At 41.9% G+C, this 26,502-nt stretch overlaps 2 protein-coding genes across 4 annotated transcripts; one reads left to right on the top strand and one right to left on the bottom strand.

The window, feature by feature from the left end:
* Window positions 1-236: 236 nt before the first annotated feature.
* Window positions 237-2,681, bottom strand: med10 (mediator complex subunit 10). The gene is made up of 4 exons (XM_024441168.2): window positions 2,338-2,681; window positions 1,897-1,980; window positions 1,182-1,284; window positions 237-918 (listed from the first exon to the last, which is right to left on the bottom strand). The coding sequence occupies exons 1-4, from the start codon at window positions 2,457-2,459 to the stop codon at window positions 823-825; spliced, it is 405 nt and encodes a 134-aa protein (XP_024296936.1). The 5' UTR covers window positions 2,460-2,681; the 3' UTR covers window positions 237-822.
* Window positions 2,682-7,147: 4,466 nt separating this feature from the next.
* LOC112264513 (ubiquitin-conjugating enzyme E2Q-like protein 1) lies at window positions 7,148-26,266 on the top strand. Of its 3 annotated transcripts, none has more exons than XM_042295442.1 (3): window positions 7,148-7,592; window positions 7,913-8,833; window positions 9,483-9,809. In XM_042295442.1, exons 2-3 carry the CDS (start codon window positions 8,105-8,107, stop codon window positions 9,486-9,488), a joined length of 735 nt encoding a protein of 244 aa, XP_042151376.1. In that variant the 5' UTR covers window positions 7,148-7,592; window positions 7,913-8,104; the 3' UTR covers window positions 9,489-9,809. The 3 variants fall into 3 exon arrangements, with proteins under 3 accessions (XP_042151376.1, XP_024296934.1, XP_024296933.1); XM_024441166.2 differs by lacking the exon at window positions 9,483-9,809 and adding an exon at window positions 25,525-26,266 and having other exon boundaries at window positions 7,158-7,592; window positions 8,035-8,833; XM_024441165.2 differs by lacking the exon at window positions 9,483-9,809 and adding an exon at window positions 25,525-26,266 and having other exon boundaries at window positions 7,159-7,592.
* Window positions 26,267-26,502: the final 236 nt, after the last annotated feature.

The following is a 26,502-nucleotide window of genomic DNA, read 5'->3' as shown; positions in this document are numbered from 1 at the left end:
TAGGTGGGTAAAAAAATAAACATTGAATATCTGTTGGTTAAAAATATTTTCTTCCATTTCCTTCTTTAATACCCACTGAACACAACCTCTTATAACATAATGTCCATAGTGATTGACCTTTGAGTGAAAGAATGGGACATTGAGGCCTTTACTACTTATACCTGTTATAAATCAAGTTCCTGTTTATGAATTGTAGTCTACAAGGCGCTAACATGGGAGTAAATACCACACTAATCTTCCAATCAAGACCATTTATTTGCAATATAAAACAAAAAGCAAAACAAACATGATTCAATCAAAACACAAAATGTGTGTTGTAAACCTCTGATCTAGTTTGTTGATCATGTACAAGATACTTGAGCTTGATACAAAACAGAGTCCAAGACCAGATCTTCAGTGTTGTACAATGATCTTTAGTCTTTACAAAAAGGTTCTGTATAAGTAGAAACATTATATACATGTTCTAGGTGGGATCTCACACAGCAGGAGGAAACAGTTAGCCAGATATCACATTCTGAGTAAATGACATACTTCCAGTACAACAAATAGATATTCGAAAAGGCAATAGGTTCTTGGCTGCCAGTTCTTACTATTCCTGCCACATTACTCTCCCCACATCAAAGAATTTCTCCTCCAACTACCTCTACAGCTGTCTCATTATCTCAGACTAGGTGATTTCTCAATGTCAACAACCCACTTTCCCATTAATAAACCCTGAATATGAATACACGTCATCTGGCTGACTCATCGATCCTGCCCTGTGAAACCTCTCTGTGGCTTTGAGTAGGGGGGTTAGGGGTCAGGGTTAAAGTTCTGGGGTCACTATGATGGGGGGTCATCTCCATGGATAGCCTTGTACTTGGTCATCTCCTCTGGAAAAACCTTGCCCAGCTCAGAGATCAGCAGGCTCTTAAACTTCTGCAACCAGAGACAGAACAGAGGGGTCAGAGTTTGAAGCTAAAGTTTATTTACTGTTATTTAGTAAGAACCTTTATGGCCTTAATGTAATAAGACAATATAAAAGGATTATATAATCTTATGACAAGTCTTACAATCCATTATAATCCCAAGACATTATACCAGCAGACTTTGAGTAAAGTGTAACCATGAACACTTGTCATTAAGTAACTTCTTGAATCTATTTCCATGTCTTTATTAGGCTTGAATCTACTCCCACTTACCGTCATGGTGTCAATCTTGCCTTTAACCTGCTCGTTCTTGGCCAGGGCCCTTTCCAGACACTCCTTAGTGTACAGCTGGGGGTTACGACCCTGGTCTATGTATCTGACAACATAAGGCAAAACATAACATTGGTTTAGTTAGGCTGAGGGTCTGTGGCCAAGTGGAGGTCTGAGGGTGAGAAAGGGCTGGTATAAGGGTGACTTTCCTTCTATTAAGCTCACCACAGTCTCGAGTAGCCATCGTTACAAATCTCATCTCGTTGACCCAACTATTTGAATGGGAGCGCTGGCATCCAACACTCGTATTTGACTGGCTCTGCAAATAAATTACTACTCAGTTTCCCCTCAAGAGATGCAATTCCTTGTTTTGTCTGTGTCCCTTTTCCTACCCTGTCAGACAAAGTCTTATAGCTTATGGAGCATTTGTTGAGTATCGTATGAATGCATGCTCACCTGATGCAAGGCAGATTTATTTTCAGAAACAATTTGTTTCCAGCTCCAGTGTCACCCATACAAACTATGTGATTGGTTTGAAATGGCGCATAACTAGTTTCCATCTCGACTCCACCGTACTCTCCACCCATTTTTATCTTATTCATGAGGTGAACTTTCCCAGTCTTTCAAAAGTTACATGAGAAGCCTGGGCTTCCGAGGCTCACAAACTAGAGCTAGAAATGGCAGGTGTATGTACAAGTTGGTAGGTACATCTACTCACTCAAATGCCTCGAGAGGAACGTTGATCTCATGTAACTGCTGGCGACATTTCTCAATGTCCTGCAGTCCCGTGATCATGTAGTTTCTGAAAGGCACAGAATCGAGGATAGACATTTCAACAACTAACGTTAGCAGGCAAAATCTACAACTACCATACAACTAACTACCTCAACATTACTGATAGTTAGGCAGCAATTAAATCAGGTCATTAATATATGTTAAGTATTTTATACCATGCTGTGTGTCTACAACATTTATTGACTGTACTAGCTAGCTAGCTCGCTATGTGGAAGCTAGTTAGCATTGACTAACCAGTTTGCCTTTTTTACACAACTGTGGTGTATTGATAACGGGGAGTTGGCAGTCACATATTTAAGGGGCTAGCTATGATGGCTAGTAATACTAGAAACACCTAGCTAGCGAGCCAACTGGCAAAACTTACAGTTTTTGGTTGAGTCCTGTTTGACTGCTAGGTTGGAAGTCGCTAACGATGATTCCCATTTGTCGAATATTTTCAACAAACTTTTCGAGATGCTCTTCGAGGTTATCAAATTTCTCAGCCATGTCTCAAACAAAATGTTATCTATGTCTTCAGTTCTCATAAACATGAAATGTAAAAAGACAAACAAAGCCTTTTGTCAATTCATCACAATTTCAGTCGCTATCCAGACTCCCATAGCGCTACACTGCTTTTCCGAAGGGTAAGAACCAATAATTGGCGAATGTGTAGTTGCCGTAGCGACAGCCTGCCGTCTGCAGCTCCAGATTGCTGCAAAGCGTCGTGCTCGGAAATAGTCAGAGACACATTGTTGCAACTTGCTATTTGTACAAGGTCTTATAACTCGTAAAATTGATTGTTACAATGTATCATCATCACCATGCATTTTTAATACAGGTCATTTGAAAGCATGTGTTTATATATTGATGGACAGTGTTTTATAAGTGTTTTCGATTCATAAAAGCAGTGCAATAAAGAAATAAAACATACAAAATATAGTAAAATACTTTGTAGGCTACTTAGGACAGCTGGTTGAATGCCACTTTGTAATATAATAACCTTACCCTAGTGTCCCACTTCACCTCACACTTGTTAAGAATTAATCAATAAGACTTTGTAGAAGCTTGTAGATAACGATCCGATAACAAACTTGTTTTTTTACAAATATGTGACAATAACCTTTTTACAAAACCCTCTCCATGCCTTTGGAAAAATCGATTTGGGGACCTTCCAGGCTCTTGGTGAAAATCTAACTAACTAAAAGTCTGCACATCTATTACTTGATCCTGAAACACCTCTACTTTCCCAAAATTCTGCCCCCTTTCATGAATGTAGCCTCTTTTCTATCCCCCTTTATGGAACATCATGTGCCTCCTTTCTTTCCTATCTTATTATTTCCCTCTAATTCCTTCCACCGTCATCCTATGCTATATTTGCTATATAACAAATAAATCAATTCAGAGATGTTATGAACAACTAAAACAACATATTTCAATGTATTATACAACATCTAATGAAGGAAAATACATTTACATTTATTAAAGGTTCATTTTGTGCATTTTATAGCTGAAAAGGTCCCTGTCCCACTATTGAAACACCATTCAGGGGAAGTGGAACAGTGCTATAACTCTGATTTCATAAAATATAACAACTGTTTACATGACTAGTTATTATATTTTAAAACACTACCAATAACTACTCATTTCAACACCAAAAGCGATATTGTTGAATTATAATTGATAGAATGAAAGCCTTATTTTTAAGGTTTTACATGGCGGGTTATCATGAGTTTCAACATGTCACCCCATCTAGGAAGCCAGAACACACTAACTTTTAAAAAATGGTTAATGCACAGAACATATTCAGCCCCTCAGGAGGCTGAAAAGATTTGTCATGGGCCCTCTGATCCTCAAAAAGGTCTACAGCTGCACCGTTGACAGCATTTTGACTGGCTGCATCCTCGCTTGGTATGCTTGGCATCTGACACAAGGCACTACAGAGGGTAGTGCGTACATCCCCGGGACCGAGTTCCCAGCCATCCAGGACCTCTATCCCAGGTTGTGTCAGAGGAAGGTCCTAAAAATTGTCAGACTCCAGCCACCCAAGTCATAGACTGTTCTCTCTGCTAACGCATATGCAAGCCGTACCAATGCACCAAGTCTGAAACCAACAGGACCCTGAACAGCTTCTACGCCCAAGCCATTAGACTGCTAAATAGTTAGTTAAATAGTTAAGCAATAGCTACCCTGACTATCTGCATTGACACTTTTTGCACTAACACTTTTGACAGATCACATATGCTGATGCTACTGTTTATTATCTATCCTGTTGCCTAGGTTTGTGTCAAGAACTGCAACACTGCTGGATTTTTCACACTCAACAATTTCCCTTGTGTATCAAGAATGGTCCACCACTCAAAGGAACCACCAGCTGACTTGATACAACTGTGGGAAGCATTGGAGTCAATATGGGCCAGCATCCCTGTGGAATATTTTCAACACCTTATAGAGTCCATGCCCCGACGAATTAAGGCTGTTCTGAGGGAGGGCAACTCAATGCTAGGAAGGTGTTCTTAATGTTTTGTACACATAGTGTATGCCCAACATATTAGCTCAACACATGATAATCATAATCATAATCATAATCTTCCTAATCATACAACATTGAATTGAATTGTCATTGGGGTACAATTAGGACTTTAACAATGTTGTCCCAATTTATCTAACCTGCTGTCCCAGTCTACCAAATGTAAACTGAACAAATGGTTTAGACTCAGTTGAGGATTTCAGACATGTCAATGTATCATGTGTTGGGCTAATACTGTATGTTGGATATATGTCGAAGGAGGTTACAGAAAAAGGAGATGCAAAAAGTGTCCCCATTTTTCTGAATTCACCCAACATACACTACCGGTCCAAAGTTTAAGAACACCTACTCATTCAAGCGTTTTTCTTTATTTGTACTATTTTCTACATTGTAGAATAATAGTGAATACATCAAAACTATGAAAAAACACGTATGGAATCATGTCATAACCATGATGACTGCTTTGCACACTCTTGGCATTCTCTCAACCAGATTCACCTGGAATGCTTTTCCAACAGCCTTGAAGGAGTTCCCTAATATGCTGGGCACTTGTTGGCTGCTTTTCCTTCACTCTGCGGTCCAACTAATCCCAAACCATCTCAAATGTCCACTGGTCTAATGTCCATTGCTCGTGTTTCTTGGCCGAAGCAAGTCTCTTCTTATTATTGGCGTCATTTAGTTGTGGTTTCTTTGCAGTAATTGGACCATTGAAGACCTGATTCATAATCTTCTCTGAACAGTTTATGTTGAGATGTGTCTGTTACTTGAACTCTGTGAAGCATTTATATGGGCTGCAATTTCTGAGGCTGGTAACTCTAATGAACTTATCCTCTGCAGCAGAAGTAACTCTGGGTCTTTCATTCCTGTGGCAGTCTTCCTGAGAGCCAGTTTCATCATAGCGCTTGATGGTTTTTTGACAGCACTTGAAGAAACTGTCAAAGTTCTTGAAATTTTCCGTATTGAATGACCTTGATGTCTTAAAATAACGGACTGTTTTTTCTCATTGCTTATTTGAGCTGTTCTTGCCATAATATGGACTTGGTCTTTTACCAAATAGGGCTATATTCTGTATACCCTCCTACCTTGTCACAACACCTGATTGGCTCAAACGCATTAAGAAGGAAATAAATTCCACAGAGTAACTTTTAAGAAGGCACACCTGTTCTTTTAAATGTATCCTCATGAAGTTGGTTGAGAGAATGCCAAGAGTGTGCAAAGCTGTCATCAAGGCAAAGGGTGGCTATTTGAAGAATCTCTTTTTAAAAAAACACTTTTTGGGTTACTACATGATTCCAAATGTGTTATTTCATAGTTTTGATGTTTTCACTATTATTACAATGTAGAAAATAGTACAAATAAAGAAAAAACCTTGAATGAGCAGGTGATTAAAAACTTTTGACTGGTACTATATGTATCCATTGATTATTGAAGAATATAACTTATAAATAAATGCCTCATGAATTTAGTCACACTCCATGAAAACCCAAAATATAAGCTTGTATATCTCCAATGTTTGTAAACATCATAACTGTAAACAAACACGGTATAACCTCATAACATGGTTAAAAGAATACTTTATATATCATGGATGGTCAGTCCTTGCATCCATAGCTCTGTCTATTAATCTGAGAGTGGTTTCATTTTTCCAGACCCATCCCTCAGCTTTTTACCCAAAACAGAGGCGGGGCAACCGTTTTGTTATTGTTTCTTCTGTGGATTTAAACAGCTGCATATTATCACGATATCAAAGTGTCACCAACAAAAAGGTAAACAATAGGCCTACAGCAAATTCAGCATACAGCATTTATTTTTCACATGTAAATAGCACTTTTCAGTGGTGCTCAAAGCATGCCGTTCTATGAGGACAGCATTTATTAATGAGCCCAATCAGTCCTCCATGACAACAAAATCATAAACAACAGAGTAGGGCTGGCTAATAAATCCTTAGTTTTGGGGTTATGCTCAGGGAGAACAATTTGGCTAATCTATACTTCCATATTTCCATGTCCTATTCTTGAAGATCAAGGGGTATAACATTTATTGGAATGACTGGAATCTGATAGACCTTGGTTTTTAATATAAAGATATAATTTAACCGTATTATTATATGTAGTAGAAATTGATGGGTTAGAAGAAGCCTACATAATCAACCCATAAAGTCAAATGTAATATCCACATATGGCCAGCTATGTAAACTTTAACATTGATTTATCCTGCAGTAGATGTCGTTCAAGTGGTAACATACCTTTTTGTCTTCTTTTAATGCCTCATAAGGGGAAAGTAATCTACAAGTAATTGAATGTAATCAGATTACGTTGCTGAGTTTGGGTAATCCAAAAGTTACGTGACTGATTACATTTTTGGACAGGTAACTAGTAACTGTAAAGGATTACATTTAGAAAGTAACCTACCCAACCCTACTGTTAGTATACCTGTTGTTTACGAAGCAATGCCAAATAACATTTTAATTGATTCACCAACAGCCCAATAACATTTATTGTGATTGGGTTGCAAAATCAACACAGAACAGTACCCTCAAACACAAATGTACCACAACACCTGATGTCCCACTAATGCTGACATCACCCTACTTTCTGACTTGACTGGAATTGAAGGGAATTGAACCCCACCCTGAGACATATAGGCCTGCAAAGGGGAGATCTATAGGGGAGTGGGGAAAACGACCTTATGTATCGGCTGATAGGATGACATTGGCTAAAAAGCCCAGCCCACTTTCACGCTCTCCTCTTCCGTCCACATCTATCGCTCTCACTCCAGTCCACAGCATTATCCATTCCAACAAGGTAGAGCGGCCAAAGCCAACCCACGTCTGGCCGGTCGTTCCGTTCCGCTACTGCTATATGTGTGTGAGCGCAGCGAGCTAACGAGGATTGTGTGAGTCCTCGCCAAGGATTAGTGGAGTTGGTTTGTCCTCAGCAGATAGTGTCGCGGCAGCTGCAGTTACATCAAAGGCTTTAGCTCGCTCTTCCAGGTCACGTCAACGCGAACGTTGCTGGATAGTAACCGTTTGATATCCCTCTCTACTGTAATAGCTGCTGCAGATTCGCCTTTTCGTCGCAAAGGCTACATTTTTCCGAACGGACTTATAAATGGTAAGTCGACGTGTAGGCTATATTAAAATAGAGAAGCTGGTGTTCTATGTGTTAACTATATTCGTTTCTAACATACATAATAGTGTATAGGCTTATTTCAAAGCAGCTATCTATTCGGTGCGCTTTGTAGCCTTTTGGATAATAGCAGAGATATTAAGCAGCCATTGCAACTAGGAATGCAGTCAATAGCCACAACACAGTCAGTCCACTAGGCTACTATTGAATATGATTATTTTTTACGTTCAGTGGCAGATTTATTAGACTGCAAATCGATTAGACAGCAGTTCATCAGTGTATTCATGGCTTGTGTGTTTTTTCAGTCGGACCTCATCGGAATGATGCACTGAAGAAAGACTAGGCTACATGCAAGCGTCTGTCCAGAGGCTGCAGTATAGCTGAGCGATTGCGGCACACTGTTGACGTTTTTTTTACGGTTCCACAGTCTAACATCAGTGGTTGTCTGTAAAGGGAGAATCGTGAATTTCGATCGCCCTGCGCTCGGCGAAAACATAATGGCCACTCTACTGCGGAAAATCGGTCTGATTCGTCTTCACGACCGGGACACAGAGGACCCCAAGCATCACCAGGGCTCACTAAAGGGGATCAAGGGGAACACGAAGAACACTAAGCAGCACTGTCAGACCACCAACGAGACGAACAACATCCTCAGCACCCCCGAGATCAAAGCGAAGAAGCTGGACCAGCACAACAGCAATGACAAACCGTCCGTAAAGGATAAGCAACAGGGCAAGGACGCCAATGAGAAACAGCAGATGGGAGGCGGAGGAGGAGGTGGGATCGGGGTTGGAAAATCAGCGACCAGTGCCTCAATACCACCACTAGCCCCTCACCGGCAGCACTGCACCCAAGTCCGGACGAGGAGACTTATGAAGGAACTCCAGGAGATCCGGCGGTTGGGAGACAACTTTATAACGGTCGAGCTGGTCGACGACAATCTATTTGACTGGAACGTCAAGCTCCACCAGGTGGACAAAGACTCGGCGCTGTGGCAGGACATGAAAGAAACAAACACCGAGTTCATTCTGCTGAATGTCTCTTTCCCCGACAATTTCCCCTTCTCTCCGCCATTCATGCGGGTGCTCACCCCCCGGTTGGAAAACGGGTACGTTCTGGACGGTGGAGCGATATGTATGGAGTTGTTAACCCCCCGCGGATGGTCCAGCGCCTACACAGTGGAAGCCGTGATGAGACAATTTGCGGCCAGTCTGGTAAAAGGACAGGTGAGGATATTTGTTTTATTAATACATTCTTCCCGTGTGTGTTTTGAAACATTAGACGCTGCAGACGCTGAATATTTAGTGTTGAATGTTCATACCTGACACTCATGCAACATGCATAATGTTAATTTAGTGAACCCATACTGCATAAAACCTGTCGATACGAAGTAGTTGCAGCTAGGTCACCCATGATACAAGTCAGTATTCGAGGTCCATCCATGATACAAACCAGTATTCGACGTCCATCCATGTCTGAGCACTGTTACTTTCAAGTAGGTTTCTCTTTTTCTACTGCATTGTGGACACGGATGGGCAAAAAAACCTGCCTCTGATTCCAAAGGTTGCCAGTTGGAATCCAGTAATAGAAAGTTGTTTTTGAGGTTTTTGTTTGAACCCTATCCCAAACGTCAGCCTGTACTTTATGATTTCGGAGTTAATGCCTTAACTTAACCTTAAAACTTTGAAATTTGATCTTTGCAACAATTTCGAAATTTGATGCTTGAGAAACTTGGATGAACGTCTAATTCTGTCATGAGACTGTGAGAGTTAGTTGCAGCTTGCCATTGCTCATATCTGCCAAACTGAGCAGAATCAGAATGGTGTTTTACTGTGATACGGATCTCATTTAGTGAGACCTAAATCTCTCCCCCAGCTCTGAGAGAGAGAAAGAGAGAGGCAAGAATCCATCTCCCCATCTCAGACGTGATTCATCTTTAGCCGTGACATTACAGCCGCCATTTCGCTGCTGTGCTCTGAATGTTCTCTACTCTGTGTGAGATGTATATTCCTCCTCCTATCTCCTCATTGGAATGCATCATCTTTTATCACCTCCAGAAATCCTCACCATTAAGGGGGGGGAAAATGCCTACCATAGAAATGACAAGGTCACTCCAGATCATCTAATTATTGGCCAGATATAGAATACATGTGCATGAGGGTTTCATTTCCTCAAGCCTACAGGAATGATTTGAAATCATATATGTAAAAATGTAATAAAAAATGTAATTAAACTACTGCAGGTAGCCCATGAAGTCATTGGAACCACATTGACCAAGCATCATCCAGTCAGTCAGTAGCTTGTCTCTCCTCTGTGCTCTCGCCTGTCCTGTCCTCTTTGACAGAGACAGACTGAGCAGAACTTATGTAAATCAGACACTGCTACATTCTCACCCCCTCTGTCATCAAATATGATCATTTCCCTGTAATTTATCATGTTTGTTGACCTGATCCTATTCAATCAGTACGCTGATGCATGAAATACACCACATGAACAAGTGGAGCATTTCATGCATTAGAACGTTATTGCTTGACATTCCTTGAATCTAGCTGCTTTGACTGACGGTTCGGGTTTGCCCGTCACATGTGACGTCATTGTTATGACAGCGTTATGACAGGAGGGATTTATGTAAGCGTGTCACCAGATTTCCCTCCAGTGGTAGTTTTTCCCTTTTTCCTTTGATGATGTAACAGTATTTCAGTTGAATTCCAGTTGACATTGGGTCATGCAGGTGTTATTATAGGTCTATTAAATGTATGAATTATTAGAGAGGAAGAAAAATATGCTTAGTCTAATGGACAATGTAAAACAAAGGTATGTGTGGTGGTTCTGTTTTCAATATTATGCATTGATATTGTGCATATCACTTCAAATAATTCAGGTACATTGACACATAAGATGTGGTCACAATCGTAAATGCATGGGCAATGTAAGGAAAAACACCCAAAAGGATCCATAGCAAAGACATCAATAATATAGATTGGTGATGTACACCTCATCTCAAGTATTTCATTTACACTTAATACATTTATAATGTATTACGAGCCAATTAGATCCTAATGATGCATTGTGAGCAGAAGCAGCTGTGAACGTAGTGGTTCTCATCTCCATCCCACTGGTTGAGGCCTTAAAATTGCACACACACACACACACACACACACACACACACACACACACACACACACACACACACACACACACACACACACACACACACACACACACACACACACACGTATTCAGAGTACACCATTTTCTTTTTTCTTTTTTTTCAGTATCAGTCAAGACAGAACATCACAAGGTTCTAGAAATGGATTAGTCGGTTGTTTTTTCCATCCTATCTCTCTGATTACACTCTGATGGAGAGATAGTAAGAGAGAGAGAGAGAGAGAATGAGAGAGAAAGAGAGAGAGAGAGAGAGAGAGAGAGAGAGAGAGAATGAGAGAGAGAGAGAGAGAATGAGAGAGAGAGAGAGAATGAGAGAGAGAGAGAAGCTCTGCAGTCAGTATACACTAATTAACTTCACAGTGCCTTCCTCCTCAGGTTTGCTAATGAAAACAATATTGATTAATTATGCAAGTGTGTGCGTGTGCATGTGTCTTTGCTTGTGCATCTCTGTATGTGTGTTTCCTGATTTCCCATGTGATTGGTTTGCCACATCCTGAATGTGAAACTAACACAAAGTAATTCCTCCTCTAGTGCCACTAGTACTGCTACTCTGTGGTTCCCTGTGGTGGTTCTGCTTGAGATAAAAATGATCACCTCCAATAACAACCATCTCCTGAATGGGACGATGATGTAGTTACTGAGTTGAAAGACAATAGATTCCTATGGTTTCCACATGGATGTGTACTAGACCCCAGGGTAGCAGAAGAAGACTTTAGGTTTTCAGATTGAAGACCAATTAAAAAGGTGCTGGTTCTTTAATTTGACAGTACCAGAGTTCATATCTTAGAGTGAATATTCTATAAGTGGTACTCAAGCTGTAGAACATGCGAGCTGCACCGCTCCAATTCAAGCACTGAATGGTTTTTAGAAGTGGTTTGACCGTGGGTGATTATCAGCATTATCAAATCAAATACATTTTCATTTGTCTGCGCCGAATACGACAGGTGTAGTAGACCTTACAGTGAAATGCTTACTTACAAGCCCTTAACCAAAAATTCCATTTTAAGAAAAGACCCCCAAAAAAGTAAGAGATAAGAATAACAAATAATTAAACAGCAGTAAATAATAATAGCGGGACTATATACAGGGGGTACCGGTGTCAAGGTAATTGAGGTAATATGTACATGTAGGTAAAGTGACTATGCATAGATAAAACAGAGAGTAGTAGCAGCGTAGAAGAGGGGCATTGCAAATAGTCTGGGTGGCCATTTGACTAGGTGTTCAGGAGTCTTATGGCTTGGGGGTAGAAACTGTTTAGAAGCCTCTTGGACCTAGACTTGGTGCTCCAGTACCTCTTGCCATGCAGTAGAAGAGAGGACAGTCTATGATTAGGGTGGCTGGAGTCTTTGACAATTTTTATGGCCTTCCTCTGACACCGCCAGGTATAGAGGTCCTGGATGGCAGGAAGCTTGGCCCCGGTGATGTACTGTGCAGTACGCACTACCCTCTGTAGTAGAGGTTGATCGATCATGATTTTTCAACACCTATACCGATTATTGGAGGACCAAAAAAAGCCGATACCGGTTAATCGGGCCGATTTTTATACATATATAAATATTTTCAATAATGACAATTAAAACAATACTGAATGAACAGTTTTATTTTAACTTAATATAATACATAAATGCAAATAATTTAGTCTCAAGTAAATAAAGAAACACGTTCAATTTGGTTTAAATTATGCAAAAGAGAAGAAAGTAAAAGTGCAATATGTGCCATGTAAAAAAGCTAACGTTTAAGTTCCTTGCTCAGAACATGAGAACATTTGAAAGCTGGTGGTTCCTTTTAACATGAGTCTTCAATATTCCCAGTTAAGAAGTTTTAGGTTGTTGTTATTTTAGAAATTATAGGACTATTAGGCCAGCCTAATCTCGGGAGTTGATAGGCTTGAAGTCATAAACAGCGCTGTGCTTCAAGCATTGCTAAGAGCTGCTGGCAAAAACAGGAAAGTGGTGTTTGAATGAATGCTTACGAGCCTGCTGCTGCCTATCACCGCTCAGTCAGACTGCTCTATCAAATATTAAATCATAGACTTAATTATAATATAGTAAACGCACAGAAATACGAGCCTTAAGTAATTAATATGGTCAGATCTGGAAACGATCATTTCGAAAACAAAACGTTTATTCTTTCAGTGATATACGGAACCATTCCATATTTTATCGAATGGGTGGCAACCCTAAGTCTATAAATTGCTGTTACATTGCACAACCTTCAATGTTATGTCATAATTATGTACAATTCTGGCAAATTAATTCCGGTCTTTGTTAGGAAGAAATGGTCTTCTCACAGTTCGCAATGAGCCAGGCGGCCCAAACTGCTGCATATACCCTGACTCTGCATGCACTGAACGCAAGAAAAGTGACACAATTTCAGGCACAGCATTGATTATATGCAAAGCAGGACAAGCTAGTTAAACTAGTAATATCATCAACCATGTGTAGTTAACTAGTGATTATGTTAAGATTGATTGTTTTTTATAAGTTAAGTTTAATGCTAACTAACAACTTACCATGGCTCCTTGCTGCACTCGCATAACAGGTGGTCAGCCTGCCACGCATTCTTTTCGTGGATTGCAATGTAATCGGCCATAATCGACATACAAAAATGCAGATTACCGATTGTTATGAAAACTCGAAATTGGCCCTTGCGGTAGGAGGCCGAGCTGTTGCCATACCAGGCAGTGATGCAACCAGTCAGGATGCTCTTGATGGGGCAGCTGTAAAAACCTTTTGAGGATCTGAGGACCCATGCCAAATCTTTCCAGTCTCCTGAGGGAGACTGTTGTGCCCTCTTCACGACTGGCATGGTGTGCTTGGACCATGTTAGTTTGTTGGTGATGTGGACGCCAAGGAACTTGAAGCTCTCAACCTGCTCCACTACAGCCCTGTCGATGAGAATGGGGGTGTGCTCGGTCCTCCTTTTCCTGTAGTCCACAATCATCTTCTTTGTCTTGATCACATTGAGGGAGAGGTTGTTGGCCTTGCACCACACAGTCAGGTCTGGGACCTCCTTCCTATAGGCTGTCTCATCGTTGTTGGTGATCAGGCCTACCACTGTTGTGTCATCAGCAAATTTAATGATGGTGTTGGAGTTGTGCCTGCCAGTGCAGTCATGAGTGAACAGGGAGTACGGGAGGGGACTGAGCACGCACCCCTGAGGGGCCCCTGTCTTGAGGATCAGTGTGAGGATGTGTTGTTACCTACCCTTACCACCTGGGGGCGGCCTGTCAGGAAGTCCAGGATCCAGTTGCAGAGGGAGGTGTTTAGTCCCAGGGTCCTTAGCTTAGTGATGAGCTTTGAGGGCACTATGGTGTTGAACGCTGAGATGTAGTCAATGAATAGCATTCTCAAATAGGTGTTCCTTTTGTCCAGGTGTGAAAGGGCAGTGTGGCGTGCAATAGAGATTTCTTCAGCTGTGGATCTTTTATTTTGAATTTTTTTATTTCATCTTTATTTAACCAGGTAGGCCAGTTGAGAACAAGTTGTCATTTACAACTGCGACCTGGCCAAGTTAAAGCAGTGCGACAGAAACAACAACACAGAGTTACACATAAACAAATGTACAGTCAACAGAATAGAAAAATGTACAGTGTGTGCAAATGTAGAAGAGTAGGGAGGTAAGGCAATAAATAGGCCATGGAGGCGAAATAATGACAATATAGCATTAACACTGGAGTGATAGATGTGCAGATTATGATGTGCAAGTAGAGAATAGAGATACTGGGGTGCAAAAGAGCAAGAGGATAAGTAATAATATGAAGATGAGGTAGTTGGGTGTGCTATTTGCAGATGGGCTGTGTACAGGTACAGTGATCTGTGAGCTGCTCTGACAGCTGAAGCTTAAAGTTAGAGAGGGAGATATGACTCCAGCTTCTGTGATTTTTGCAATTCATTCCAGTCATTGGCAGCAGAGAACTGGAAGGAAAGGTGGCCAAAAGAAGTGTTAGCTTTGGGGGTGACCTGTGAAATATATCTGCTGGAGCTTGTGCTATGGGTGGGTGTTGCTATGGTGACCAGTAAGCTGAGATAAGGCGGAGCTTTACTTAGCATAGACTTATAGATGACCTGGAGCCAGTGGGTTTGGCGAAGAATATGTAGTGAGGGCCAGCCAATGAGAGCATACAGGTCGCAGTGGTGGGTAGTGTATGGGGCTTTGGTGTCAAAATGGATGACACTGTGATAGACTACATCCAGTTTGCTGAGTAGAGTGTTGGAGGCTATTTTGTAAATGACATCACCGAAGTCAAGGATCGGTAGGATGGTCAGTTTTACGAGGGTATGTTTGGCAGCATGAGTGATGGAGGCTTTGTTGCGAAATATGAAGCTGAGTCTAGATTTAATTTTGGATTGGAGATGCTTAATGTGAGTCTAGAAGGAGAGTTTACAGTCTAATCAGACACCTAGGTATTTGTAGTTGTCCACATATTCTAAGTCAGAACTGTCCAGAGTAGTGATGCTAGACGGACGGGCAGGTGTGGGCAGCAATCGGTTGAAGAGCATGCACTTAGTTGTACTTGCATTTAAAATAAGTTGGAAGGAGTGTTGTATGGCATTGAAGCTCATTTGGAGGTTTGTTAGCACAGTGTCCAAAGAAGGGCCAGATGTATGCAGAATAGTGTTGTGTGCGTAGAGGTGGATCAGAGAATCATCAGCAGCAAGAGCGACATCATTGCTATATACAGATCTGTTGGTGCGGTATGTAAATTGGAGTGAGTCTAGGGTCTCTGGGATAATAATGTTGATGTGAGCCATGACCAGCCTTTCAAAGCATTTCATGGCTACAGACGTGAGTGCTACGGGTCGGTAGTCATTTAGGCAGGTTACCTTAGTGTTCTTGGGCACAGGGACTATGGTGGTCTGCTTGAAACATGTTGGTATTACAGATTCAGACAGGGAGAGGTTGAAAATCTCAGTGAAGACACTTGCCAGTTAGTCAGCGCATGCTCGGAGTACACGTTATCACACGTTATCACAGCTATTTAGGTCAGTGGTCATGACGGCCATTAACATAACCATGTCCAGAGAGAACCTTTGTTGAATAAAGACCAAATTCACTCTCAAATGTTTTGCTTTTTTTACACTTCATCTTTTACCAGGAAGAGATTATTAAAAGTCTAGAAACCCTACACCCTTTATATTCAGTACCAGTCAAAAGTTTGGACACACCCACTCATTCTAAGTTTTAATTTAAAAAAAAATTAAACTATTTTTTACATTGTAGAATAATAGTCAAGACATCAAAACTATTAAATTACACATACGGAATCATGTAGTAACCAAAAAATTGTTAATCAAATCAAAATATATTTTAGATTCAAAGTTGACACCTTGCTTGAAGAGAGCTTTGCACACTCTTGGCATTATCTCACCAAGCTTCATGAGGTAGTCACCTGGAATGCATTTAAATTCACAGGTGTGCCTTGTTAAATTTGTGGAATTTATTTCCTTCTTAATGCATTTGAGCCAATCATTTGTATTGTGACAAGGTAGGGGTAGTATACAGAATATAGCGCTATTTGGTAAAAGACCAAGTCCATAATATGGCAAGAACAGCTCAAATAAGCAAAGAGAAACAACAGTCCATCATTACTTTAAGACATGAAGGTCAGTCAATTTCAAGTGCAGTTGCAACAACCATCAAGCGCTATGATGAAACTGTCTCTCATGAGGACCGCTACAGGAAAGGAAGACCCAGACTTACCTCTGCTGCAGAAGATAAATTAATTAGAGTTAACTGTACTTCATATTGCAGCGCAAATAAATGTTTCACCGAGTTCAAGTAACAGACACATCTCAACATCAAGTGTTCAGAGGAGACCGCGCGAATCAGGCCTTCATGGTCGATTTGTTGCAAAGAAACCACTACTAAAGGACACCAATAATATGAAGAAACTTTCTTGGGCCAAGAAACAATGAAGCATGGAGGAGGTGGATGTGATGGTGTGGGCATGCTTTGCTGTTGACACTGTCTGTGATTTATTTAGAATTCAAGGCACACTTAACCAGCATGACTACCACAGCATTTGGCTGCGATACGCCATCCCATCTGGTTTGCGCTTAGTGGGACTATCATTTGTTTTTCAACAGGAAAATGACCAAACACACCTCCAGACTGTGTAAGGGCTATTTGACCAAGAAGGCGAGTGATGGTGTGCTGTATCAGATGACCTGGCCTCCACAATCCCCCGACGTCAACCCAATTGTGATGGTTTGGGATGAGTTGGACCGCAGACTGAAGGAAAAGCAGCCAACAAGTGCTCAGCATATGTGGGAACTCCTTCAAGACTGTTGGAAAAGCATTCCAGGTGAAGCTGGTTGAGATAATGGTGTTTTGGTTACTACATGATTCCATATGTGTTATTTCATAGTTTTGATGTCTTCACTATTATTCTACAATGTAGATAAGTCAAAATAAAGAAAAACCATTGAATGAGTAGGTGTGTCCAAACTTTTGACTGGTGCTGTATCTACTTGCGGTTTACAAACAGTCAGACATCACTAAACCCACAACTATTTGCATATTACACATGAATTTCCACAGTCAACAAGTCTTCAGTGATGTGTTGACAATATCCCCAGCTCTCCAGTACCATAGCATGTTTCTCTAGCTTGATCCGATTCTCTGGCACATGCAGCTAGGCGTTACGCAATAATCCCAAGCCCAAAGCCTCTTACCAAGATACACTGGGGCCCTGATCGGAGTGCCCGCCGCCCAGCCCATTGATCTCCATTCACAAGATTACCCATCAACCACTTCACTTCACACAACGGACTAGTGTGTGTCCCTGTGGATGTGAGCAAGCAAGGAAGGGAAGGCTTAAGTGAACTAGATTAACAATGATAGACAACTGTATTGTACAGCCTCAAGCACACTCTGGATGTAACACACACACAAACACAAACACACCTTTCTCTCTCTCTCTCTCTCTCTCCCTCTCTTCCCCATCTCTCTTGCTCCTTCTTTCTCTTCCTCTCTCCCTCTCTGCCTCCGTCTCTCACCCTCTCTCTCTGTCTCTCTCTCTTTCTATCTCTCTCTCGCTCTCTCTGTTATTTCAGTCTTGTTAAGCGTCAGTCAGCCCAGACATGCCTGGGGCTGGAACGATTTATTTCAGTCCCTATGCACGCGCACACACACACACACACACACACACACACACACACACACACACACACACACACACACACACACACACACACACAGGAAGGAAGGAAGGAAATACCAATTGCACAGGGCAGACGGGACGGAAATAATCGTCACACAGCCAAGGGGAAGGAAATAATCGCTGTGCAGTGGCTAGGGGGACAGACATAATCGTCACACGTTAATGGAGTGTGCTGGCCGGTGGAGTGATATTGTTGATTGATGTAATGTAAACAATGCGGTAGTCAGTCTCTACATTGCTCTCTTCCAGGCAATGTTGATTAGGGGAAATAAGGCTTAGCTCTCAAATGGCTGTGATATCCAGTTGAATTAAATCAGTGCAAGACAATTCAGGAAATTGTTTTGAATGTCATTTGTTAATTGTTTAATTGGTCATAATTGACGAGGTTGATGAATTTAGCTGTGCATGCGTGTGTGTATTGAAATTGTTCTAATAATGGTTGTGTGTTAAACCAGTGGCCACTGGCCAGTCGTCCTCTGGTATTAATCACCAAGGTAATGACTCTTCTCGATCGCCCTGGCAACCTCTCTCCATGGCAAAGATGGCCACAAACCGTGTCGGGCTGTAACCAATGATGTATATAAACCCTGGATTTTTGATGCTATGCATTAGCCATTGAGAGGCTTTGAAGCCACTGGTCGGCCATATTTGCACTCCCTAGTAGGAACAGTCCTCCATAGGAATTAATGGAATTCTATAGTATTTCAATTTAATGTTTCAAGTATTTTTTGTTGTAGTGGGGGCAGTAACAATAGTAATCTCCAAAAACTATACTTTAAGGGTAATGATTTTATATAATAAATAAAAATGTTTGGCTCATATAATATAATTTAAAAGTCTGCATTAAGGTGTCTATAATAAAATACATTTGTCAAAAACGAATATAGACATTAATAAATGCATTTCTATAGCTTTCAAAATATTTTTCTACTACGGTGGGGGAGTGCCGAGATGAAGGCACAGTGGCTTCAAAACTGTGCCCCCTGCCAGTTATCTAGTGGATATATAAATCAGTGGTTGTAACAGAGTCAACTGGCACATTATTGAAACACAGACATGATTATACCAAGGTAACGATTAGTTAGGCAAGCTAAACAGTCTCGCCCAGTTGAGCTTTCACCTCTCTGGAATGGGTCCTAGGTTTCAGGAATTCAATGAGTTATTGATAAGAGGCTTTGTCTGTCTCGAAGTCATGTCTTCACTGGATTATTTTGCCTGGTAAAATAGCGAGACATTTCTCTCACTTTTCAACTCATTTTAGTGGTTTTGAGAAAGGGTGGCCATTACTGCTGACACAGTGTCTTTATTGAGCATCTCAATTAGGGATGCACGATATATAGGTGAACATATCGGAAGTCTAGTTTAACACTGATGTGCAACACCGATGTCAAAACTGACGTGCATACCTATATAACGTAGGTACATGACGTAATGACGCCACGTTCAATTTTGCTCTATACGTGCAACACAGCATTCCCAATTTAGCCCACAATATCTGCTGTGTGGGTCAAGCAGTCAACAAGTCAAGCAGTCAACAAGTCAAGCAGTCATTTGAAAAAGTAACAACATTTCAGCGAGACAACTCAACGGCGAAATCCATTAAAGCCAAGATAATGGAATTCATTGCCCTTGACAGTCAACCGTTCTCTGACGTGGGGGATGTTGGCTTTCGCCGACTGGTCGAGCACCGGTTAGCACTACCAAGTGCGCTATTTTTCCGATGTTGCCCTACCGGAGTTACACAGTAATAGCGTCACAACATACATACAATGGAACGCCGTATGGGTCTTTGCGTGTCCAACTAGAACAGACTAGAACATGAACATAATAAGAACAGGAGGATCATCAGTTCAGAAGGTGGGACCTTTCCCCTGTCTCACAGAGGAGAGACAGGAGAAACTGTCAAAGATGTACTAAAAAGTCTGCAAACAAGCAAACACCAGCCACGAGCGATATGTTTACAATACCGCGTTGGTAATAAAGCATAATTTGTTCGACCGCAACTTCTGGGGTAGCTAACTTTAGCTTGGTACCTAGCTAGCACCAATACTACCAGCCTGAAAACAATGACCAGTAGAAACTGCAGTCATTTTCTTTATTATTAGCAATGATTTAGGAATCCTTGTAAGCAAGTATTAGCTAGGTTGCCACTTGTTGTTCGCCTATTGAAATTGAACTTCAGTTCATGACAATAAATAGCTAGCCAGCTACTTGAACCTGTTGCTCAAAGCTAACGTTATAAGCAGCCAACTAGCTTCATCTGGCGAATGAGACTCGACCGGACTGGGTTATGTGTTGTGAAGCTAGCCACAATAAGGATTGGGCACAATATTGGAATTTGCAGGTTTGCCTTCAAAATAAATGTATGTCATTGACAGTGATGCAAATGAACACAACTAGTAGAATTATGCCATACTTTTATTTTGAAGGCTAACCGAAAAGTCCACTGTTGTGGCTGATCCTTAGTATCTATGAGTCATTGTGACAATTTTTATTTTACTAGGCAAATCAGTTAAGAACAAATTCTTATTTTCAGTGACGGCCTAGGAACAGTGGGTTAACTGCCTGTTCAGGGGCAGAACGACAGATTTGTACCTTGTCAGCTCAGGGATTCGAACTTGCAACCTTTCGGTTACTAGTCCAACGCTCTAACCACTAGGCTACCCTGACGCCCCCAATATCTTCAATATGCTCCTCGGAATTGGATAAGGACGCCCACAGTTGCATCCCTGATGTGTCTGTCTACACTTGTAGCCTGTGAGAAAGACACGGTTACTAGTCAACTAATCAATGTGTAATAACTACATATAAAATGTATGAATGCGTTAAATTATTATGTGACGTGCAGTCATATCCAGGTCCTGATTGGTAAACAAATTTATTTGACACGTCAAATAGTGTTAAATGGTAAGTGAAAGAAATAGGTTTTGATTATGTTTTACTGGTAATGGGGACATACGTAAATGCCAACAAAATAACTTTTTGGTCAGTCTGTGTCTGTGTGGGTAACCTTTTTTTAACTAGGCAAATCAGTTAACAACAAATTCTTATTTACAATGACGTCCTAACCCAGCCAAATCCAGGTGACGCTGGGCCAACTGTGCGCCGCCCAATGGAACTCCCAATTACGGCTGGATGTGATACAGCCTGGATTCGAACCAGGGACTATAGTGACGCCTCTTGCACTGAGATGCAGTGTCTTAGACCGCTGCGTCCATGTGTGTGTGTGTGTGTTAACTATTTAACTGTACTAGAATGTTCAAAAGGCTGCAAAAATGGTCAATATCGGTTATCGGTATCGGTATTGGTTTTTTTTGTCAAGGAAAATATTGGATATCGGTATCGGCCAAAAATGTCATATCCGTGCATCACTAATCTCAATAGTCTATGGGAGAATCTCAATTGCATACTCCTCACGTCCCCTCTCTCCTTGCCTCTTTCTCAAACCCATTGGATGAGAAAGCCAAAGGTCCCTTCTCTCTAACCTTCACCTCCGATGGGTTTTGAGAAGGAGGTGAGGAGATAGTAGGCCTACTACTACTCTGACTATTGAGATACAGCCTTAATGTCTGTGTGTCTCCTCTGTGAGACAGGAGAAAGATCCCACCTTCTGAGCTGATGATCCTCCTGTTCTTATTATGTTCCTGTTCTAGTCTGTCTTAGTCACTGAGTCTCATTAACCAGCGCATTTAGACATGGAAACTGTGTTCCTAATCACCTGACCACTCAGCATTATGACCCCATCCTACTCATCCCCAGAATCTTTAAGACACAAAATGTCCGACCAGACACACAAGCCTGCCATTTGACACAAAATGGCTGAATCTGAAACAGAGTCTCAATTGACACCCTGTTCCACATGTAGTACACTACTTTTGACCAGACAAAGAATGGTTCTGAAATTGCATCCTAAGATAATGCACAATATAAGGAATAGGGTGCTATTTCAGATGCTTTTACGCTACTGCTACTCTCTGTTCATCATATATGCATAGTCACTTTAACCATATCTACATGTACATACTACCTCAATAAGCCTGACTAACCAGTGTCTGTATGTTGCCTCGCTACTTTTATAGCCTCGCTACTGTATATAGCCTGTCTTTTTACTGTTGTTTAATTTCTTTACCTACCTATTGTTCACCTAATACCTTTTTTGCACTATTTGTTAGAGCCTGTAAGTAAGCATTTCACTGTAAGGTCTACACCTGTTGTATTCGGCACACTTGACAAATAAACTTGGATTTGATTTGATTTGCAGATAGCGTCAGCATTGCGCACAACATTTGACCAGAGCCTTACTGAGATTTGGTTGATCCCTTTGACGCAAAATGACCGTACAGACACACTAACCGCTCGTTTAATACATTACCCTTTAATGTGGTTTGAGTGTGACCAATGGAAACTGATTTACTGCGGTGGTGGCAAGGAGCCATTCTGGCCTGTGTTCTCTCTCTCTTTCTCTCTCTCTCTCTCTCTCTTTATCTCTCTCTGTCTCTCTCTCTCTGTCTCTCTCTCGCTTTTTCTCTCTCGCTTTCTCTGTCTCTCTCGCTTTCTCTATCTCTTTCCCTCTCTCCCGCTTTTTCTCTCTCACATTCTCTATCTCTTTCCCTCTCTCCCGCTTTTTCTCTCTCACATTCTCTATCTCTTTCCCTCTCTCCCACTTTTTCTCTCTCACATTCTCTCTCTTTCCCTCTCTCCCTCCCTCCCTCTCTTTCTCTCTTACTCTTGCTCTGTCTCTCTCTTCCTCCCCCTCCCTCTATCTCTCTATCTCTACCTCTATCTCTCTCTCTCTGTGTGTGTGTGTGTGTGTGTGTGTGTGTGTGTGTGTGTGTGTGAGTTGACCCTTCAAAGCGTTATGCTCTAGAGGTGAATCATAAATTAGATGATGTCATTTAAGACAACACACAACGCCTCCAAAAGCAGAATCAGCCATGCATCTTATATTAGCTTTAGTATGCCTCTTATTGTGGCTCTGAGGCTAAATATTAATATTTTGAAGATAAAGTCCGGGCTTTTTTGTTTTGTCATTTTGTTCTCCCACCCACACAATCCTCTTTAGAGAAGACTGAGCCACTGTTGCTAAGAGATCATCCCAGCTTTAGCGTCACATGCAACGCCTACACTCGCTTCTTTCCTCCTCTCCCACATACTGTATATTATTAGCCTTTGTGTGTGTAGGAAATACAGTTGTTATTGTTTTTTTTTACCAAGATGGGAGATTGTGTTTGGATGGAATTGCTTCTTTGACTAACTCAATTGTTTGTGGGACGCTTTTTGCAGCCATCGCAAGAATATTATCTCCCATATTTTTTCTTTTCATATTTGTGATGTTGAAATGTTTCATTGTTGGATCTGAGAAGAGGATCTAGTCTCCAGAGTAGCTCCTTCTCTCTGGCAATCGAGAGTGACTCCTTTCTCTTTCCTTCAACATTAATCGAATGTTGTAACAGCATCCAAAGCACCTGAGCTTTCACCACCAAAACCGTGGTCATGTATACACTATATATACAAAAGTGTATGGACTCCCCTTCAAATTAGTTTATTCTGCTATTTTAGCCACACCCATTGCTGACGGGTTGCAATCTCCATAGACAAACATTGGCAGTAGAATGGTCTTAGTGAAGCACTCAGTTACTTTCAACGTGGCACCGCCATCGGATGCCACCTTTCCAACTAGTCAGTTTGTCACATTTCTGCCCTGCTAGAGAAATGTTATTGTGAAGTGGAAATGTCTAGGAGCAACAACGGCTCAGCCGCGAAGTGGTAGGCCACACAGTCTCACGGAACGAGACCACTGAGTGCTGAAGCACATAGGTCATAATAATCATCTGTCCTCGGTTGCAACACTCACTACCGAGTTCCAAACTGCTGGAAGCAACATCAGCACAAGAACTGTTAATCGGGAGCTTCATGAAATCGGTTTTCATGGCCGAGCAGCCGCACACAAGCCTAAGATCACCATGCGCAATGCCAAGCGTCAGCTGAAGTGGTGTAAAGCTCGCCGCCATTGGACTCTAGAGCAGTGGAAACGTGTTCTCTGGAGTGATGAATTACGCTTCACCATCTGGCAGTCCGATGGACGAATCTGTGTTTGACGGATGCCAGGAGAACGCTACCTGCCCCAATGCATAGTGCCATCTGTAAAGTTTGGTGGAGGAGGAATAATGGTCTGGGAAGGCCCTTTCCTGTTTCAGCATAACAATGCCCCTGTTCATGAAGCAAGATCCATACAGAATTTGTAAATAATAATATTTTTTAAATTTTTTATTAATAAAAATCTTGGATGGCTTGTTTATTTTATCACATTTGATTAGATAATAGCATATCTTTCCCCATTCAAGAGAGTGAAAGATGTTGTTTACACATCCACCCTAACACTACACTACACATGTCACTCAATGTGACATTCTACCTGCTACACAGAAAACAACCAAAATCAACTTTATTTTTCATTATTTCAATTCACAAGATAGAATGAAAGTGCGTGTCAGGCATTGAGAATTAAAGCTGGCTGATTCTTGAGATTGGACGCATCGCAATGCGAGCAGCACAGTAGCTTCCATAACATTCTTTAAACGCGTTCCCCTGATGGCTGATATATAGCAGGGCCGTAAGAACCCAATTTAGTTTTTGTTCTTCATGTCTGATCTTTTTTTCAGTCCATTTTCTGTCACTGTTCCATTACATTTTGGGTGGTTGTTTTGGTAACAGCAAGTCATGTGGAAAAAAATCTGCGTCCAGACTGAGGTTGCGTAATGTATCATTGGGAACCACATACAGATGTGGTACAAATCAGAACTCAAAAGATCAGATGTTTTTTGGTGTTGTTGCTGTTTATACATATCAAATATGACAAATAATTGGCAAAAGATCAGAGTTGGGATTCCTTTGAGATCAGTGTGGAAGAACTTGACTGGCCTGCACAGAGCCCTGACCTCGACCCCATCGAACACCTTTGGGATGAATTGGAACACCGACTGTGAGCCAGGCCTAATCACCCAACATCAGTGCCTGACCTCTTGTGGCTGAATGGAAGTAAGTCCCCGCAGCAATGTTCCAACATCTAGTGGAAAGCCTCCCCAGAAGAGTGGAGGCTGTTATAGCAGCAAAGGGGGGACCAACTCCATATTAATGCCCATGATTTTGGAATGAGATGTTCGATGAGCAGCTGTCCACATATTTTTGGTCATGTAGTGTATGTTATTATTCACCTGTAAAATAATTTTACGATTCATCCTTATGAGGATATTCATCCTTTTGATGCAGTACTGGTGACATAAGGGTGTTGAATATCTGTGACAAGGAAGTTTTTTTTATGTAAAGAGCTGACTTAGTAGTCACCTTGGGGAGTTGGACCAAGGGAGCTTGTGGAAGGATGGTTGATGGTTGTGGGTCTCTGTTTTCTCAGCAATAATTGACTCAGTGAGGTGTAGAAGGCAGATGATACTGTACTCATTCTCACTCCCTCTCGCTCTCTTTCTGTGTGGGTGTGTTTTCAATGTATCAATGACGTCAATTCCCTACTAATCATCTCTCTCTCCTTCTCTCCCTCCCTCTCTTTCTCTCTCTCTCTTTCCGTAGGGGCGTATCTGCAGAAAAGCAGGGAAGTCCAAGAAGGCGTTTAGCCGCAAAGAGGCGGAGGCCACCTTTAAGAGTCTGGTGAAGACCCACGAGAAGTACGGCTGGGTCTCCCCCCCTGTGTCTGACGGCTGAGGTGACGGGCCGGCCATGACGCTAGCTAGCCATGCTAACCATGACACACCACGCTAACTCGACTCCTCCTCCTTGACCATACCACTCCACCGCTCCAGTTGTTTTCGGTTGCTTTGGGTTTTTTCTTGTTGTTGTCTTCATCAGCTCACTGAGACTTCAGAAGGAACAAATAAAGGAACGCTTTCCTACTTCGTCTTCACTTTGCCGATAATTGTCATAATCTCGTCATCATCAAGCCTCCCTCCTGCGCTGCACTCCTCCCTCCCTCCTCTCTCTCTGCGTTCATCCCTCCTTCGGCTGAGTAGAAGGTTCTGCGGGATGTGCGTGAACGGACTTATTCAGGAAAGTGTGTGTGTGTGTGTCAGCGGAGTGTTTGTCACAGCGGTTGATGGATTGGGTTTCCGACACACGCACGCACACACACACCAACCACACACCAACCACACACCCACACTGACTGTGTGGGGATCTGTGGAAAGACTGTGAAAGACTACTGAGAAGAGGGAGATGTATCCCCTCTCCTCTTTTGTCCCACCCTCCCATCTCACCTTCCTTCCTCTCCTCTTTTGTCCCACCCTCCCATCTCACCTTCCTTCCTCTCCTCTTTTGTCCCACCCTCCCATCTCACCTTCCTCTTTTGTTCCCATCTCCTCTTTTGTCCCACCCTCCCATCTCACCTTCCTTCCTCTCCTCTTTGTCCCACCCTCCCATCCATCTCCCACCCTCCCTTCACCTTCCTTCCTCTCCTCTTTTGTCCCACCCTCCCATCTCACCTTCCTTCCTCTCCTCTTTTGTCCCACCCTCCCATCTCACCTTCCTTCACCTTCCTTCCTCTCCTTTTGTCCC

The sequence above is a fragment of the Oncorhynchus tshawytscha genome, linkage group LG13 (assembly GCF_018296145.1).
Source record: "Oncorhynchus tshawytscha isolate Ot180627B linkage group LG13, Otsh_v2.0, whole genome shotgun sequence".
NCBI lineage: Eukaryota > Metazoa > Chordata > Actinopteri > Salmoniformes > Salmonidae > Oncorhynchus > Oncorhynchus tshawytscha.
This window is presented reverse-complemented; position numbering and strand designations above follow the sequence as displayed.